At 58.1% G+C, this 16,845-nt stretch overlaps 2 protein-coding genes across 3 annotated transcripts in view; both read left to right on the top strand.

The window, feature by feature from the left end:
• The window catches only part of LOC116950696 (V-type proton ATPase 116 kDa subunit a 1-like), a 34,242-nt gene extending 27,949 nt beyond the window's left edge, over positions 1–6,293 (top strand). Inside the window, exons 17-21 of the mRNA XM_032968675.2 lie at positions 1,024–1,131; positions 2,154–2,273; positions 2,405–2,522; positions 3,852–4,023; positions 4,920–6,293. Coding sequence (XP_032824566.1) covers positions 1,024–1,131; positions 2,154–2,273; positions 2,405–2,522; positions 3,852–4,023; positions 4,920–5,022 — 621 coding nt within the window. The 3' untranslated portion in view covers positions 5,023–6,293. The remainder of the gene's footprint in view (positions 1–1,023; positions 1,132–2,153; positions 2,274–2,404; positions 2,523–3,851; positions 4,024–4,919) is intronic.
• Positions 6,294–9,365: 3,072 nt separating this feature from the next.
• The window catches only part of LOC116950710 (zinc transporter ZIP5-like), a 44,999-nt gene continuing 37,519 nt past the window's right edge, over positions 9,366–16,845 (top strand). The window contains exon 1 of one of the 2 annotated variants that reach the window (XM_032968704.2): positions 9,366–10,317. The gene's annotated coding sequence lies outside the window, so the exon portion shown is untranslated. Of the gene's footprint in view, positions 10,318–11,132; positions 12,991–16,845 lie in introns of those variants that run through there. The other variant, XM_076068670.1, reaches the window with a different exon arrangement.

The raw sequence follows: 16,845 nt of genomic DNA, 5'->3' as shown, positions 1-16,845 counted from the left end.
TGCGTGGCAGTGCTCTCTCTCCGTGGTGCATGGCAGTGCTCTCTCTCCGTGGTGCGTGGCAGTGCTCTCTCTCCGTGGTGCGTGGCAGTGCTCTCTCTCCGTGGTGCGTGGCAGTGCTCTCTCCGTGGTGCGTGGCAGTGCTCTCTCTCCGTGGTGCACGGCAGTGCTCTCTCGGCGTGATGCGAGGCAGTGCTCTCTCTCTTCGTGGTGTGTGGCAGTGCTCTCTCTCTTCGTGGTGCGGTGGCAGTGCTCTCGGCGTCTCCGCGAATGGGAAGGGCTCCTGATGTCATCGTTGTGCCTTCGCTCACCCAGTCGAGCGCCACCGAGTATCGAGACTCTTTGTGAATAGGGCCCTGCCGCGTTTCTTCGCAGGGGGAGACGGTGGCTGTTTGTTTCTTAACCAAGTCAAATTTCGTAAACTTCTCAAACTTGCCAAATTTGAGATTTTTTTTTTAGAAATTTGGCAAGTTTTGGCCAGGAACTCTGGCACATAACTGCCAACTCTTCTTCGATTCGCTTCGTGGGAGCTTTAACGTCCACCGAGAAGCACGCGGCACGTAGTATTTGATGTTATGGCGCCTGCGCTATTAACCAGGGGTGGGCTTCTGTATCCGAACCACGAGCGTCGGTATCGCGCCACCGCTGGGGCGCAGTGACGCCGCCTCGTGGCTTTCACCGCTCGACGCGGAGCTTCACCGTCAGAATCCGGCGGCCACCCCAAATGAACACTGCCGGTGCGTTAACCGTGAACATCAAACTATATATATACTACACTCCGACTGATTCGCAGTGGACCTAAAATACCCCCTCGCGTCATTCTCAAGAGTCGGCCGTCGTGCGCCAGCATATCGCGGTTTACATTTAAACAATCTCCTCCTGCGAGTACTCAGCAGGGCCCTCCGGGAAAATAGTCGTGAGACTCGGCGAGGCTTTCCTGGGTAAACGAGCGCAGGACGACTGCGACAATAAACAATGATAATGATGATGCACCGCCTGACGTGCCGCATCGTGTCTCCACCGCAGCAAGACCTGCAGACCTTCCTGGTGATCTTCGCCCTCATCGCCGTGCCCTGGATGCTCTTCTTCAAGCCGTTCGTTCTGCGCTCCAAGCACCGCCGCGCGCAGCGCCTGGTGAGCTCCGGGACCCACGCGGTCGCCCGCCCTGCGCTCCACACATCGCCACCCTAGTATGCAGTGCCCCACGTGCATGTGCGCTCGCGCGTGTGTGTGTGTGTGCGCGCAAGTGTGCGTGTGCTAGCGTGCATGCGTGTGTGCTGCCATTGCTGGACATGCACCGATATGAACACTGAGATGAATTTCGCAGCCGTGTGGCTCGCTGAAGGTGGAATCTCTCTGTGATGACGTAAGAACGCGCGCGTGTGTGTGTGCTAATGTTGTTATAAACCTCTACCCTACTCATGCAAGGCAAGGCCACTGGATGTGCGTAAACCACGTGGGGGGGGGGGGGTGCAGATTAAACATTTAATTTGCCGCTGCTGCGTTTGCAGTGGTGCACGACGGAGAACTCAACACCTTCGTCAATAACACCGCCGTAGACCATAACAAATAATATTATACATATATAACAGGCCCCGTTGTGACCGTAAGCCACCAACAAGAGCCATTGCCCAGTGTCGCCTGTTGGAGACGTCTTTCCTCTCGGGGACACGGGGCAAATGGCGGAGGTGTTGAGTGTTTGTAATGTCGGAAGATCCGGGCACGGCAGTGGCTCCCAGAGGTCGGCATCACAGGGGAAGCCCCGAAGCCAACAAGGCGGTGGTAGTGATGGCGGCGGCGGTGATGGTGGTGGTTGTGGGGTTTGCGGCGGCGGTGGTGGCGATGAGACTGTGAGCGGTGCGGGGAGTCTAAACAGTGCAGGAGTTACAGTGCGTGTAAGAGGGATCGGACGATGAGGATGTATAACGGGGAGGGCTCTCGCCTTTAAACACCGGGCGGGTCACCAGCATTGGATCGGGTAAAGCCTGACTACAAAACCCCTCCAACCATTGCTTGTGTTTAACGACTGCCGCCGAGATGATGCACTCGCCGGGTGGCCGATGGGACGTGGGAAGGAGGCGAAGTCGTGCGCGGGTGTGGATTTGTGAACCGCGGTGGCGGCGCGACCGGCGCTCGCCGCTCTCGTGTCGCCTCAGCTCCAGAACTCGTACGTCAACGGCGGCTCCACGGACGACGCGGAGGTCGCGAGGGAGCCGCCGCCCGAGCCGGCGGATCACGGCGGCGGAGCTCACGGTGACCACGGAGATCACGGAGAGGTGACCGGAGGCAGATAATAAACAAAGCAAAAAAACTCTCCACAAATTGTCAACTCTCTCACGAGCGTCTCCTCGGTCCCTCGCAACGAGTCTCTGACGGTCGAATTTGTGTTGTTCTTGACCGTTTTTAGTTTGACTTTGGTGACGTGTTTGTGCACCAAGCCATCCACACCATCGAGTACTGCCTGGGCTGCATCTCCAACACGGCCTCCTACCTGCGCCTCTGGGCCCTCAGCCTGGCCCACGCCCGTGAGTTCACCCCCCCCCACCCCACCCCTTTGTCGTTGCGATCTCCCCACGATGTTTCTATCTGGCTCCCGCTATCGGCGTCGCGTCACGAGAAGAAGAATCGGTTGGGGTCGCGGGGCAGGGTGGGAGTGGGGGGGGGGGGGGCCCTTCGCGATGTTAGAGAGAGCCGCCCAGGGAAGTGGATATCACGGAGCCGCCTCCGAGATGCCCTCTTCTTCAAGTGACGCTCCGGTGCATGCGCAGTGGAGGGCGGCACTTCCCACACACTCTGCATGCCAGAGTGAGGTTGGTCTCGTGGCGGTCAAAACCAGATGACAATTCTCTCAGAGCTGGAATTCGGCCAAATGAAGGGCAGAAACAAATGTGGTGCGATGGCTTTTTTGTGCACCCGTCGGTGACTGAAAATCCAACACTTTAGCAGTCCGTTCAAACACAGCTCCCTTGTATGCACGTTGAACTTATTTTGCAACGTACGTAGCCAACCGTGCTTATCGGAGGTGCGGGGGAAGGACAACAAACTAAACACAAAAAGCAGTTCTAGTTTTCAGTCTAGATCTGAACGTGCACAGCTCCAGTGGCTTCCAAATATCGGATGGAAGAGCGTTCCAGACGGCCGCAACAGGTATATGTTTGGTGTTTGAACATCTTAACAGCTGTTTGTTTTTCCAGGAAGGGTAAATCCTCTTGTGTTTTTTTGTAATCAAAACAAATTAACCCTTAATAGGCGGAGTCCGTATTTACAGCCGCCATGCCGCACGACCGCCGAGCGGTTGATGAACGTCGTGGTGGGCGAGCCGCCGCCCGGCGTCGTCGGGGTGAGGACGACGCGGGGCGGCACGGCCCAGGTGGCGCGGCCGTAGAGCGAGCGGCTCGCAAAGGGAAGGCCGTGAGTTCACATCCTGGTTGGGGGGGGCGGGGGGGGGTTGGCCTCGGCCAAGCGTCGTCTCACCTGGGCGTGATGAAACGAGCACCGCTCTCCCGTGGATAGACTCGCCTCCGCCATAGAAATGTGGAATTTCCAAAACTGGCTCAGGACTGTGAGCAGGAGCTGAACACCGCCTCCGCGCACATTTGAGCAGGAGGTCACTTTGGCTTTTCTAAAAAGGGATTTAATCTACGAAGGACACTCGGTGGCCAGGTGGACACGCGTCCACTTGAGGGTCGCCGATTGCCGAGCCGAGTTTTGCCGGACACCTGTCGGGGCGCGCTGCATTTTTGCCGAAACCCGCTCGGTCGCCTCGGTGAGCGCCGCGCACCGCTGACGTTGACGCGCCACGCGCGGTCGACTCTCCGCGTGCGGTTGATGCGTTCTGCCGTCCCCTGGAGCAGAGCTGTCCGAGGTGCTGTGGACCATGGTGCTCAAGATGAGCCTCAAGAACGGGGAGTGGTCTGGCCTCGTCATCGTCTTCTTCATCTTCGCCGCCTTTGCCGTCCTCACGGTGGCCATCTTGCTCGTGATGGAGGGCCTCTCGGCCTTCCTGCACGCACTGCGCCTGCACTGGTAACGCACGCACACGAGCACACACACAGATGCTTGCACGCACACGAATGCAAGCACGCACACAGATGCGCACACACATACAAGACCCCCCAGTATAGGCTTAGCAGACTGTAGGGGCAAGTGCCGTTAGCGAGCACCTATGAAGGCCGGAACGGTACACGAGGGGGTGGGTGGCCAGCACCACGCCCGACCGCCTTTTTCTCCCCAGTTGCGATGTTTACACACCACACTAGGTACTCATTCGAGGCTGAGTCGACCTAGGGGAGGCCTAGGACCGGTTCAGATAATGGTCACTGGTGTTGGCCGTGAGCGGGAATCGATCCTGGATTGTTGGGTTCATAGCGGAGCGTAGCGCTAACCGCTACTCCCGGCTCGCCGGTCGCGAGCCGCCCGCACCACGGCCGTCGCCGCGAGGTCACAGTTGCCGTGAGGTCACCATCGCCACGAGGTCACAGTTGCCGTGAGGTCACCATCGCCACGAGGTCACAGTTGCCGCGAGGTCACAGTCGCCGCGAGGTCACAGTCGCCGCGAGGTCACAGTCGCCGCGAGGTCACAGTTGCCGCGAGGTCACCGTCGCCACGAGGTCACAGTTGCCGGGAGGTCACTTGTCGCGAGGTTACAGTTGCCGCGAGGTCACCATCGCCGCGAGGTCACCGTCGCCACGAGGTCACAGTTGCCGGGAGGTCAGTTGTCGCGAGGTCACAGTTGCCGTGAGGTCACTGTCGCCGCAAGGTCACCGTCGCCACGAGGTCACAGTTGCCGCGAGGTCACAGTTGCCGCGAGGTCAAAGTTGCCGCGAGGTCACAGTTGCCGCGAGGTCACAGTCGCCACAAGGTCACAGTCGCCGCGAGTCGAACCTCCGATTGTTTGTTCAACCCCTTCCGTCGCGCGCCAGGGTGGAGTTCCAGAACAAGTTCTACCACGGCACGGGCGTCAAGTTCACGCCGTACTCCTTCGAGAGCATGCTGCAGGATGGCGGCGGGGACTCGGAGAGCTAGGCCCGGTGGAGCTTCTGACGGGGCCTGTCGCGGGGCCTTCTACGCAGCGGCCTCCCTGCTGCGGCCCAACGGTCGCGCCACCCCCGGCGCTCCGCAGCATCGCTGCGTTTCAAGGCCCCGTTCCGCGTAGGCCGCTTTGCGGAGCTAATCGTAAACAAGTTGAAAGTTATTGTTTATTTTTGTGTTTAACCAGGTGGTGAGATTGTGTTTAACCAGGTGGTGAGAGTGTCATGTTGCACGAGTGGCCTGCGTCACGTAAGCGACAAAAACCACAACGTGAGCAATGAAGCCAATAGACATGGGCGTGAAAGCAAGCGCGTTGGGGGAAGAAACTCCAGTCGGCTCACAGACGTAGATCAACGTCAATTAAAGTTGATTTCCCGCAACGAAATTTGTCTTTCGTTAAAATCACTAAAAATTAATTTTAAAAAAGCGTTCGTGGTGAAACGAAGTTTCTGACGACGCGGATTGATGGGGGCGATGGCAGTCGTGTCGGTCCCCACTCCGCTCTGCTGCCTCCTCCGCCGCAGAGACCTCTCGAGGCTCGTGGTCTCCTCTTCCCGCGTTGACCAGACGCCTTGAATGCGTCGGGCACCGTTCCCGGCCGCCTGCCGCAGCCCCTAGCAGGGCTTGCCGCGTCCCACGGCGCGCCGCTCTCTGCGTGTGTCGCTCCAATCTTGATTTGAAGCTTTCGTGACTGCAGGAATCCAAACTCGTTGGTTCTTTCGGTAAAGTCACGGAGGTAGAAATAAAATCAAGCAAATCACTATTTTTTGTTTTATTTCGAACTACGTGACTTTACCGAAAGAACCAAAGAGTTTGTGTCACTCCTACTCGCAGGTGGCTGCGCTTTTGTGAAATTATTTTTCTTTAAAAAAACAAAAATCCTCCTTGAGGCTTTCGGTTGGTTCCGTGAGCGTTGGAGTCGGTGGTCCGACTACATTTCCGATGAGGGCCGGCACCGGTGCGTCGCCGGCACCCGCAGCGCGCGCCCCGTGCCTCGCGTGCGCTCGCGTTGCCGTCGCTCCGATGGCATCGACTGGGACCCCACCGCTCGGGTCACGGTGTTGTACGAGGCTGCGCCGTCGCGAGCAACTGTTGCCATAAACCCGCAGTTGTCGGCCACGTAGGCCTCGGGGAACGGTGAACGTGGGGGGGGGGGGGGGCGGGCGGGGGGTGGGATATCACAAGTTGCTCAAAAGGTTGAAGCGAGTTCTGCGGCTGCAAATTGGTCGAATGGATTTTTAATAAACCCGACGACTGCACCTCGAGCACGCCGCGCGTTGAACTTCTTTCGCACCCTACGTCGCCAACCTTGCTCGAGTCACGAGGGCGCAGTCCACGAGCGCGCGGCTCCTCGTCAGGAGGACGCCGTCGCGGCCACTCCTCGCCCCGCGCGCTGTCAGGACGGAGCGGGAGAGACTCCCCCCGCGGGTGGAGGGCAAGGGGCGCGCCGTGTTGCCACTCCATGCGGGCACGGGGCCCCCCATCAGGAGTTTGGTTTGTGCAGCTTGCAAGCAGGGAGGTGGGTGGGGGTGTGCACGATTCACCCTCGATGTTCCTCGCGTTGCACCGGGCACACGGGGGGACGGATGCCTCCGAACCCGCTCCGCCCCCCATAGACAGATGGTCCGCTAGAGAGTACAGAGATAAGAGATCGTCAGCACCCTCGAGGCGTCTGTGTCCACACGTCCCGCACCGCCCTCGAGGCGCCCCATCCCCCAGGGCGCACGGGAGCCGTCGCCCTCGCCACAAACCCCACGCCGCACGAAGCGAGGAGGGTCACCCCCTCCCCTGGGAGCTCGGCGCAATCCCCCCCCCCCCGCGACGCGTCCCTGGGGTTGTAGCCCCGCGCGTCGCGATGCGTCCCGCCGGTTCGTCATGGGACGGGGCCGGTGAGCGCGCGATGCGAAGCGGCTCTCGCGCAGCCCCCGTGCGGGTGTCGAACCTCAGTGGGTGGTGCAGGGTGCTCTCTACAGCAGTGCACACGTGTGTGTGTGTACACGTGTGTACACGTGTGTGTGTGTACACGTGTGTGTGTGTGTACACGTGTGTACACGTGTGTACACGTGCGTGTGTGTGTGTGTACAAGTGTGTGCGTGTGTTCACGTGCGTGTGTGTGTGCACAACTCCCAATCGGTGATGGGGCGGTTGTGGAGGGAGTGGAGAGTTTCCCATACCTGGGCAGTGTGCTTATGACTGGCTCCGGTTTAACAGCAGAGGTCTCACTCCGAATCAGTCGAGCGGCAATATCTTTTCATTGATTGCGTAACGCTGTGTGGAAGCTACCTGGTCTGTCGCTCCGCACGAAGCTTCAGGTCTTCTCGGCAACGGTCATTACCTCCCTTCTCTACGCTTGCGAAACGTGGACCCCCCCTAATGGAACATCTTTGCCGGTTAGAAACATTTAGGCTGGCCTGCCTACGATCCATCCTGGGTTTAACCAGGCTGGATTGTGTGAGGAGCTCACAAATCCTTGAAAGATCTGGGCAAGGTCCCATCGGTGAGCTCCTCCGGCGGGCAAGGCTGCGTTGACTGGGTCATGTAGCCCGCATGCCCAGCCACCGCATGCCGAAACAGCTTTTGTTCGGCCGGATCGAGGGGGCTAAACGGGCGCGGCACAGGCTGGAGAAGAGATGAAGTGATGTGGTACGGGAGGACGTGGAGCTGAGTGGACTTGCCGATGACTGGTACTAGCGGTGTCAAGATCGGCCTCTGTGGAGGAGGCTCGTGAAGGACGCTGCTGCTACTGGGCAGTTGGAGGCAGTCGCCCTCCAACAACAACGGAGGGCGGAGGAGCGACGCTCACAACAACGAGCAGAGTGCCAGGTGGCTAAAGCACAGCAAGTTGGCACAGTAGGGGGCACAAGTGTTTGCATCAGTCAGTCATCTCGGTCATCTCAGTCAGTCGACCCATGGTACCTGGGTCTGCCCCGTGACCTCCTGCCAGCGGGCGTTCGACACTTCACGTGGCCACAAGGTGCACATAGCTTGGCACAAGCGTTGTGGTGACGTCACCGTCACTTAGTGGCGAATGGCGGTTGTTATTGTTGTGTGTGTTACACGTGTACGTGTGTCCGGAACATGGTAGTGTAGCGATTAGCACTACGAACCCCGGAGACCCGAATTGGATTCCCGCTCACGGTCAACACCAATGACGGTTATCTGAACCAGTAGTGGACTACCCTTAGGTCGACTCGGCCTCAAATACCCGGTGTGGTGTGTAAACACACCCTCACTGGGGAGACAAAGCGGGGTCGGGCGTAGTGCTGGCCGGCCACCCCCTCGTGTGCTTGGGTGTCGGCCTTCGGATGTGCTCGCTGATTGGCCTACATCCGAGACAATGCATACAGAGGGTGCTTCAAAAAAATATTAATACATATTATAGGACTATCTCTTTAATGGGAAAAAACGGATAATACATTGTAACATGATAACAAATGTAATGGTAATAGCTTCCGAAAGTCAAAGAGTCTCCACTTGTTCGCCATCGTGGTCAACACCTTGCCTGGAATCTTCCCCAGGTGGTCTCCACTCTCCAGAGCCCGGAGCCATGTTCCTTGTGACGTTGTTGCAAATTGTCGGAAGTGTTAACATTTTTTTGAAGCACCCTGTAATTAATTATCAAAGCATCTTTGTTTAGACGTGTTCACCACAAGTACGCGTGGTTCATGCAGACTTGACTCCGTGCAAAAAGGTTTCTATTTGTTGTTTGGACATCTTAACACTTGCTGTTTTATTGCCAGAACGGGTAAAACCTCGCCTTGTTTTTCGTACTTTGATACAGGCAAACATATCCCGTGAACGTAAACTTTGGGGCCTCGGGTCCCCGATCCGCCTCGTGGGCCCTGGTGCAGTTGCACCGCCTGCACACCCCTGCTGGGGTCCGTATATCATCTCTATTTAGAGAACTGAATGCAAACCGCTCATCCACGTGGGCCGTTCAACATTGCACGGCCACACAATCTCTGCGTTTAGTAAAACCAAAAATGGCAACGTTGTTTTGTGATTCTTAAACAGCAGTTTAATTTACAAAGAATCCGTGGAGGTTTTGCAACGGCGACTAATTGAGCCATGCAGAGATGTTCACTGGCTGTGATTACCGAGTTTATTTGAGTAGTTTGTACTTTCCGCGAAACTAAACTTGCAATTGGAAACCCACGGAACCCCACCGCTGCTGCGAGGCTTTGATGAGCCAGAGAGAGCGAAGAGTTGGCAGAGGACATCCGCAGCTCGGCAGGGGGGGCTCGGGGGGGGACCTCGTGGGGGGGGGGGCTCCACTTCCATTCCGTGGAGACGCGCGTGGCCAACCCGTTCGCTGGTATCCAGTAGCCAGTCACCGTCTATATTAAGACGCGAAACCCAATGAGCGGGGGGGGGGCACGTTGCGGTGCGGCCCTGGAGCTGCCCAGCGACTCGAGACTCGGCCCGGGTCGCCCCCTCGCCTCCCGACCGGGGCCGTGTGCCGCTGGGGAAGGAGTCGCGCCGATTCCGCTGTTGAGGCCGAGGCCGTGGCCTGGGTGGTGGTGGTGACGGCGGCGGCGGTGACGATCTCGCCACTCGTGATTTCGCTGCGAGTCGCGACCCCTGCATCGTGCTCCGTGGCGAACAACACTGGCGCCCACTGTGTGCGAGAGAGATCGTTTTGTCCTTTCTTTTGGATATAGAACTCGGACACACACACGCGCACACACACACGCGCACACACACACAGACACACACGGACACACACACACACAGACACACACGGACACACACACACAGACACACACACGGACACATACACACACACAGACAGACACACACACACCCAGACACACACGGACACACACACACAGACACACACACGCGTGTTCTGTCGTGACCCGCGGATGGCACCGCTCGCCACTCGTGCGCTGTGCCGGGGGCCCGCTCGGCTCTCCGTGGGAGGCCGCGCGCTATAAAAGGCGTCGGAGTGGACGCGCGCGGCTGGGCTCGAGAACTCCGCTCCTGGCGAGTCTCCTGTTTGCTCAGCCCGGCGAAGGTGGGCGGGCGGGCGCGATAACGACGAGGTGAAGAGGCGGGTAGCGACACAAAGAAGCAGCGCCGAGGGCGAACCCACGACCTGGTGGCCCCCATCCGTGCTGGACGACAACAGCAGGAGGAGGAGGGGGGAGCCAGGGACACGCTCGGAGCTGCGTCTCGGAGTTGCCGCCACGGCCCCGGGATTGTGCCGCGGGTATCGTCGCGAGTGACCCTGCCCGGGCCAAGCGACCCCCCCCCCCCGGGCCAAGCGACCCCCCGCCCCGTGCCCAGGTAAACACGGGGAGCTGCTGCTGCTGCTGGTCCGAGCTGCTTGCTCCCGGTTGTGTATACAGATACACACATTGTGTCTATGTATAAATATATACAGTACACATTGCGTTTGTCTATAAATATACACACACACCTGGCCTACTCAGGTCGACTCAGCCGTACAATAGAGCACGTGGTGCGGCGTGTTAACATCAGCAGCGGTGGAGAGACAAAGGCGGCCAGGCGTGGGCTCAGGCCACCCCCCCCCCCCCGCGTGCCCCCCCCCCCCCCCCCCCCAGCCTGACGACCTCTGCACTCGCGGCCCGGCCTAGAAGGGGCTGGGGGCTCTACGAAGAGCGAGGGGGCGATCCATTTATAGACACCCCACCGATGTCTCGTGACCCTCCTCGCTTCGTGCGGCGTGGGGTTGGTGGCGAGGGCGACGGCTCCCGTGCGCCCTGGGGATGGGGCGCCTCGAGGGCGGTGCGGGACGTGTGGACTCAGACGCCTCGAGGTGCTGACGATCTCTTATCTCTGTACTCTAGTGGGCCATCTGTCTAGAATACACACGCACGTGCGTGTGTAGTCTAGAATACACACGCGCGTGTGTAGTCTAGAATACACACACGTGTGTAGTCTAGAATATACACACACGTGTGTGTAGTCTAGACACACACGTGTGTGTATAGAATACACACGCGTGTGTGTGTAGTCTAGGCACACACGTGTGTAGTCTAGACTACGCACGTGCGTGTCTAGACTATACACACACGTGTGTGTAGTCTATACACACACGTGTGTGTGTAGTCTATACACACACGTGTGTGTGTAGTCTAGACACGCACGTGTGTAGTCTAGACTACGCACGTGTGTGTCTAGAACACACAGCTGCACCTGTTGCTTCAGTAGCAGCAGCAGTCTGCGTCCCGCACCGCGGCTGCCGACCCCCCACGCACCCCGCGAGGATCTCCGAACGCCGCCCGAGCCGTGGCCGCGGGCTCACGGGGAGCGGTGGAGCGGTGATTTGGGTGCGGAGAGCCGACATCGACCCCCCTAGCCCCCCCCACTCCCGGCTAACGTCAGTGGCGAGCGCAGTGACGAACCGGCCCCGCTCGCCCCTTGCCCGTGCTCAGCGACCCGCGCTGAGTAGCGCGGTGCAAGCTGGGGATGGTCGCCTTCGTCTAGCAGTGGAGCGGTAGTGCAGGGACGAGCCCTATCATCATCATCCACCACCATCATCATCCACCATCATCATCATCCACCATCATCATCATCCACCATCATCATCATCCACCACCATCATCATCCACCACCATCATCATCCACCACCATCATCATCCACCACCATCATCATCATCATCCACCACCACCATCATCATCCACCATCATCATCCAACACCACCATCATCCACCACCATCATCATCCACCATCATCCACCACCATCATCATCCACCACCATCATCATCCACCACCACCATCATCATCATCCACCACCATCATCATCCACCATCATCATCCACCACCATCATCATCCACCACCACCATCATCATCCACCATCATCATCCAACACCACCATCATCATCCACCATCATCATCCACCACCACCATCATCATCCACCACCATCATCATCCACCACCACCATCATCATCCACCACCACCATCATCATCCACCACCATCATCATCCACCACCTCCACCACCATCATCATCCACCATCATCATCATCCACCACCATCATCATCCACCACCATCATCCACCACCACCATCATCGTCATCCACCATCGTCATCCACCACCACCGTCATCATCCACCACCACCATCGTCATCCACCACCACCATCGTCATCCACCACCACCACCGTCATCATCCACCACCACCATCGTCATCCACCACCATCGTCGTCGTCACGGGACCCCGCCACCGCCACCACTCGAGTCGCGGGGTTCAGAGTCCACGCGGCCGTCGGGGCGCTGCGCAGCGTTCTGTGGCGTCTCACAAAGTTTCAACTTCGCCATCACCACAAACATCACCACCAACATCAACATCACCACTATTACCACAACTATCAACATCACCACTATCAACATCACCACTATCAACATCACCACTATCAACATCACCACTATCAACATCACCATCACTATCAACATCACCACCAACATCAACATCACCACTATTACCACGACTATCAACATCACCACTATCAACATCACCACTATCAACATCACCACTATCAACATCACCACCATTACCACAACTATCAACATCACCACTATCAACATCACCATCACTATCAACATCACCACTATCACCATCACTATCAACATCACTATCAACATCACCACTATCAACATCACCACTATCAACATCAACATTACCACAACTATCAACACCACCACCAACAATCACCACCATCACCACCACTCCCAACAACACCACCACCACCAACAATCACCACCTCTCTCATCAGCAGCCATTGTCTATCCACTGCTGGACTGAAGGCCCCCCCCTGCCCCTCCCCCCTGCCCGCGTGCTCGGCCTCGACCCTCGCGGGCCTCCCGAGCGGCCCCCGGTGATGTCCCAGACGAGGCCGTGGGGCCCACAAGCGGCGCGACTTCTCCCCACTGCTGCTGCTGCTCGTGTCAACTCTCAACACCCGCGTGTGGACGTCGCACCGACGTCGCTCTCGGGGTGCGCTCCTCCTCCTCGTCGTCGTCGGCAGGGGGGCGGGGGGGACCTCCGTCCCGAGCAGCACAGGAACCTCTCGCGCTGTTCCCTCGCCCAGGGGCGTCGCGCGAAACGTCGGTCTGCTTGCAATGACGAGTGGTGGTGGCGACGGGGGGAGGGCGAGTGGTGGTTTGCGACCGTAGACGATGCCGGACAATGTGCACGTGACCTGCGGGGGGTAAAGTCGACATGCAGGCGACTGCTGTTGGCAGGCATGTAGGCTGCTGGCGACTGCTGCTGTTGGCAGGCATACAGGCTGCTGCTGTTGGCAGGCATGCAGGCTGCTGGCGACTGCTACTGTTGGCAGACATGCAGGCTGCTGCTGCTGTTGGCAGGCATACAGGCTGCTGCTGCTGCAGGCTGCTCCGACCTGTCGCCTTATCTCGCGAGCGACTCGCCTCGCGACGGCTCGGGCGAGAGACGACTCCCAAGAAGAGCCCCTTTCTGTGTCTCTCTCAGTGTCTCTCTGTGTCTCTCTGTGTTTCTCTTTTTTTTACGATCAGAAGAAACAAGAAGATGCTCCGTGTAGTCGGCACTTTGCTCCGTTCATCATTTCGTTTTTTTGTTTTTTGTTTTAATGCTTTGCTTTATGTAACCCCCCCCCTTTTAAATGAAAGACCCAAAAAAAATTGTTTTCTTTTTTTCTTTCCCCTTCCCTCTCTCTCTACCCCCCTCTCCGCCCCCCCCCCCCCCTCTCTCTCTGCCCCCTCTCTTCCTACTCCATTTGGCCCTCTCGCTCTCTCTTTTTTCTTTATAACTACGACAAGTGCTGCATCTGCACGCAGCCCTTCCCACAGTCAAACGGCCTCCGACGGGTAGCTTATATCTGCATGCAGAGCTCTCCGTCATCTGCCACCGAGCACATGGCCTCCTCCAGCGCCCACTGCTCCTTGAAGGCCGGCACGGCGTGGGTCAGCCGCGCGTGGCGGAACTCCAGCCACACCCTGGCTCCGACCAGAGCGTGGAAGATGCCCAGGCTGCTGGCTGGACGTTGCCCCTCCAGGGCCACCTTCCTCGCCCTGTATATGGCGAGCTTGGCGTAGCCGAAGGGCACGTTGACCAGCCCCTGAAGATGTTGGGGTCCGTCGCCCTTCGGGTATCCAAAGATGAGGACCGTCGGGGAGAAGTGGAGGCTGAACCTTAGGAGGATGTTTCTCAGGACGTTGAACAGCGAGTCCAGGCTCTTGCACTCCACGTATTGGTGCGCCACCGTCTCCACTTTACCGCAGAACCGGCACTCCGGGGACGTGTCGGTGAAGCGCGCCAGGGAGACGTTGGTGGTAACGGTGCCATGGGCGATGCTCCAGCTGAAGTCACCGATGCGGTTGTACGTCGGTCTGCAGTAGAGTTGCCTCCAGCGAGGCCTCTCCGGAGAGACGCAGGGCAGGGCTTTCCTCCAGGCATGGTCCTTGTGGCTCTTCAGGGTGTCCTCTTGATGGAACCGGACCATGTAGGAGTAGAGCACCTTCCTCTTTACATTTGCGAAGGCCACCTCCGGTAGGTCTTCTAGCCGGCACAGGTTGTGATCCGCCTTCGTTTGTCGGCAGTGGCACGACTGAGAGCTCCGGTGGAGGGGGGTCGAGAGGGGCCTCGTCATCCCCAATGCCGATGGGGACGTTCTCCCCGCTGCCGCTGAGAAGGCCCCCTTGGCTTTGGCCAGGATCCGGGCAGCCACCCGGAGCGACTGCAGCCCTGTCTTTGCGGCCACGTCTGCTGGTCCGAGCCACTGGCCCCGTGTTTCAGGCTCCACCAGATCTCCCATCCTGGTGAGCCGCGCGTTGGCGAGGCGCCTCTCCATGCCAGTGGTGGTGGTGGATGGCAGCTTTGTCTGTGGGTTCCTGAGGATCGGTTCGAAGACCAGATCCTCGGCTGATCGCGGTTGGTTCAGCCTCCTGACGGCGAGGGAGCTCCATGTCTGCAGGACGCTTCTGTAGAAGGGTGGCAGCTGTCTCAGTGGGAGGCCCTGCAGGTCCATGTAGAATAGTTGCTTGGAGCACTGCAGACCCCCCAGCTGTTTCAGGAGGAAGGAGGCCGTGACGCTCCAGGCCGGTGCATGGGCGGCATGCAGGAACTTTTGCGCTGCCTGCAGTCGGAAGGTGGCCAGCTGACTCCGCACGCACACCAGCCCGTGACCGCCCTCGTCCAGTGGCAGGCCAGGACCCCAGCCGCGACCCAGTTTCCTCCACCCGACCAGAAGAAGTCGAGGACTCGCTTCTGAAGTGCGTTGACGAGGCTCATGGGGGGGGTGCAGGGAGAAGAGTCGGTGCCACAGCATGGACGTCACCAGCTGGTTCACCACCAACGTCTTTGTCCTGAAGGTGAGGAACTTGCACAGGCGACTCCAGGTGGCCAGCCGCTCCTTCACCCTCTCCTCCAGCTCGACCCAGTTCCTCTGCGGTGGTTCCTCCTCTGGTCCGAGGAACACTCCCAAGTGGTGCAGCGATGTTGTGCTCCAATTGATGGCTTTTGCCTTCTCGGGACACTCGGTCATGTCCCACGCTGCAACCAGCAGGCCGCTGCACTTTTGCCAGTTCATTTTTGATGAGGAGGCTTTCGAAAAGACCTCCTGGCACTCGTGCAGCAGGGTGACATCAGCCAGGGAGCGCAGGATGAGGAGGACGTCGTCGGCGTATGCCGTCAGGACCAACTTGACGCTTGGTTCCCTCAGCACCAGGCCGCTGAGTCTCCGCCTTATGAGATTCAGGAAAGGCTCTAATGCCTCTGTGTCTCTCTCTCTCTGTGTCTCTCTCTGTGTCTCTCTCTGTGTCTCTCTCTCGGTGTCTCTCTCTCTGTCTCTCTCTCTGTCTCTCTCTGTGTCTCTCTGTGTCTCTCTCTGTGTCTCTCTCTCTGTGTCTCTCTCTCTGTGTCTCTCTCTCTGTGTCTCTCTCTCTGTGTCTCTCTCTCTGTGTCTCTCTCTGTGTCTCTCTCTGTGTCTCTCTCTGTGTCTCTCTCTCTGTGTCTCTCTCTCTGTGTCTCTCTCTGTGTCTCTCTCTGTGTCTCTCTCTCTGTGTCTCTCTCTGTGTCTCTCTCTCTCTGTGTCTCTCTCTGTGTCTCTCTCTCTGTGTCTCTCTCTCTGTGTCTCTCTCTGTGTCTCTCTCTGTGTCTCTCTCTCTGTGTCTCTCTGTGTCTCTCTCTGTGTGTCTCTCTCTGTGTCTCTCTCTGTGTCTTTCTCTCTGTGTCTCTCTCTGTGTCTCTCTCTGTCTCTCTCTCTGTGTCTCTCTCTCTGTGTCTCTCTCTCTGTGTCTCTCTCTGTGTCTCTCTGTGTCTCTCTCTCTGTGTCTCTCTCTCTGTGTCTCTCTCTGTGTCTCTCTCTGTGTCTCTCTCTGTATCTCTCTCTGTGTCTCTCTGTGTGCCTCTCTCTGTGTGTCTCTCTCTCTCTGTGTCTCTGTGTGTCTCTCTCTCTCTGCGTCTCTCTCTCTCTGTGTCTCTCTCTGTGTCTCTCTCTGCGTCTCTCTCTCTGTGTCTCTCTCTCTGTGTCTCTCTGTGTCTCTCTATCTGCGTCTCTCTCTGTGTCTCTCTCTCTGTGTCTCTCTCTGCGTCTCTCTCTCTGTGTCTCTCTCTGTGTCTCTCTCTCGGTGTCTCTCTCTGTCTCTCTCTCTCTGTGTCTCTCTCTGTGTCTCTCTGTGTCTCTCTCTCTCTCTGTCTCTCTCTCTCTCTGTGTCTCTCTCTCTCTCTGTGTTTCTCTCTCTCTGTGTCTCTCTGTGTGTCTCTCTCGGTGTCTCTCTCTCTCTCTGTGTCTCTCTCTACGTCTCTCTCTCTGTGTCTCTCTCTGTGTCTCCACGTGCACGCGGCTCGCTCCTCCTGTGCGCTAACGGCGTC

Source organism: Petromyzon marinus, chromosome 2 (genome assembly GCF_048934315.1).
Source record: "Petromyzon marinus isolate PM22_M1 ecotype Great Lakes invasive population chromosome 2, UKy_Petmar_22M1.pri1.0, whole genome shotgun sequence".
NCBI lineage: Eukaryota > Metazoa > Chordata > Hyperoartia > Petromyzontiformes > Petromyzontidae > Petromyzon > Petromyzon marinus.
The sequence above is the reverse complement of the archived record's forward strand: the minus strand, read 5'-3'. Positions and strand labels throughout refer to the sequence as shown.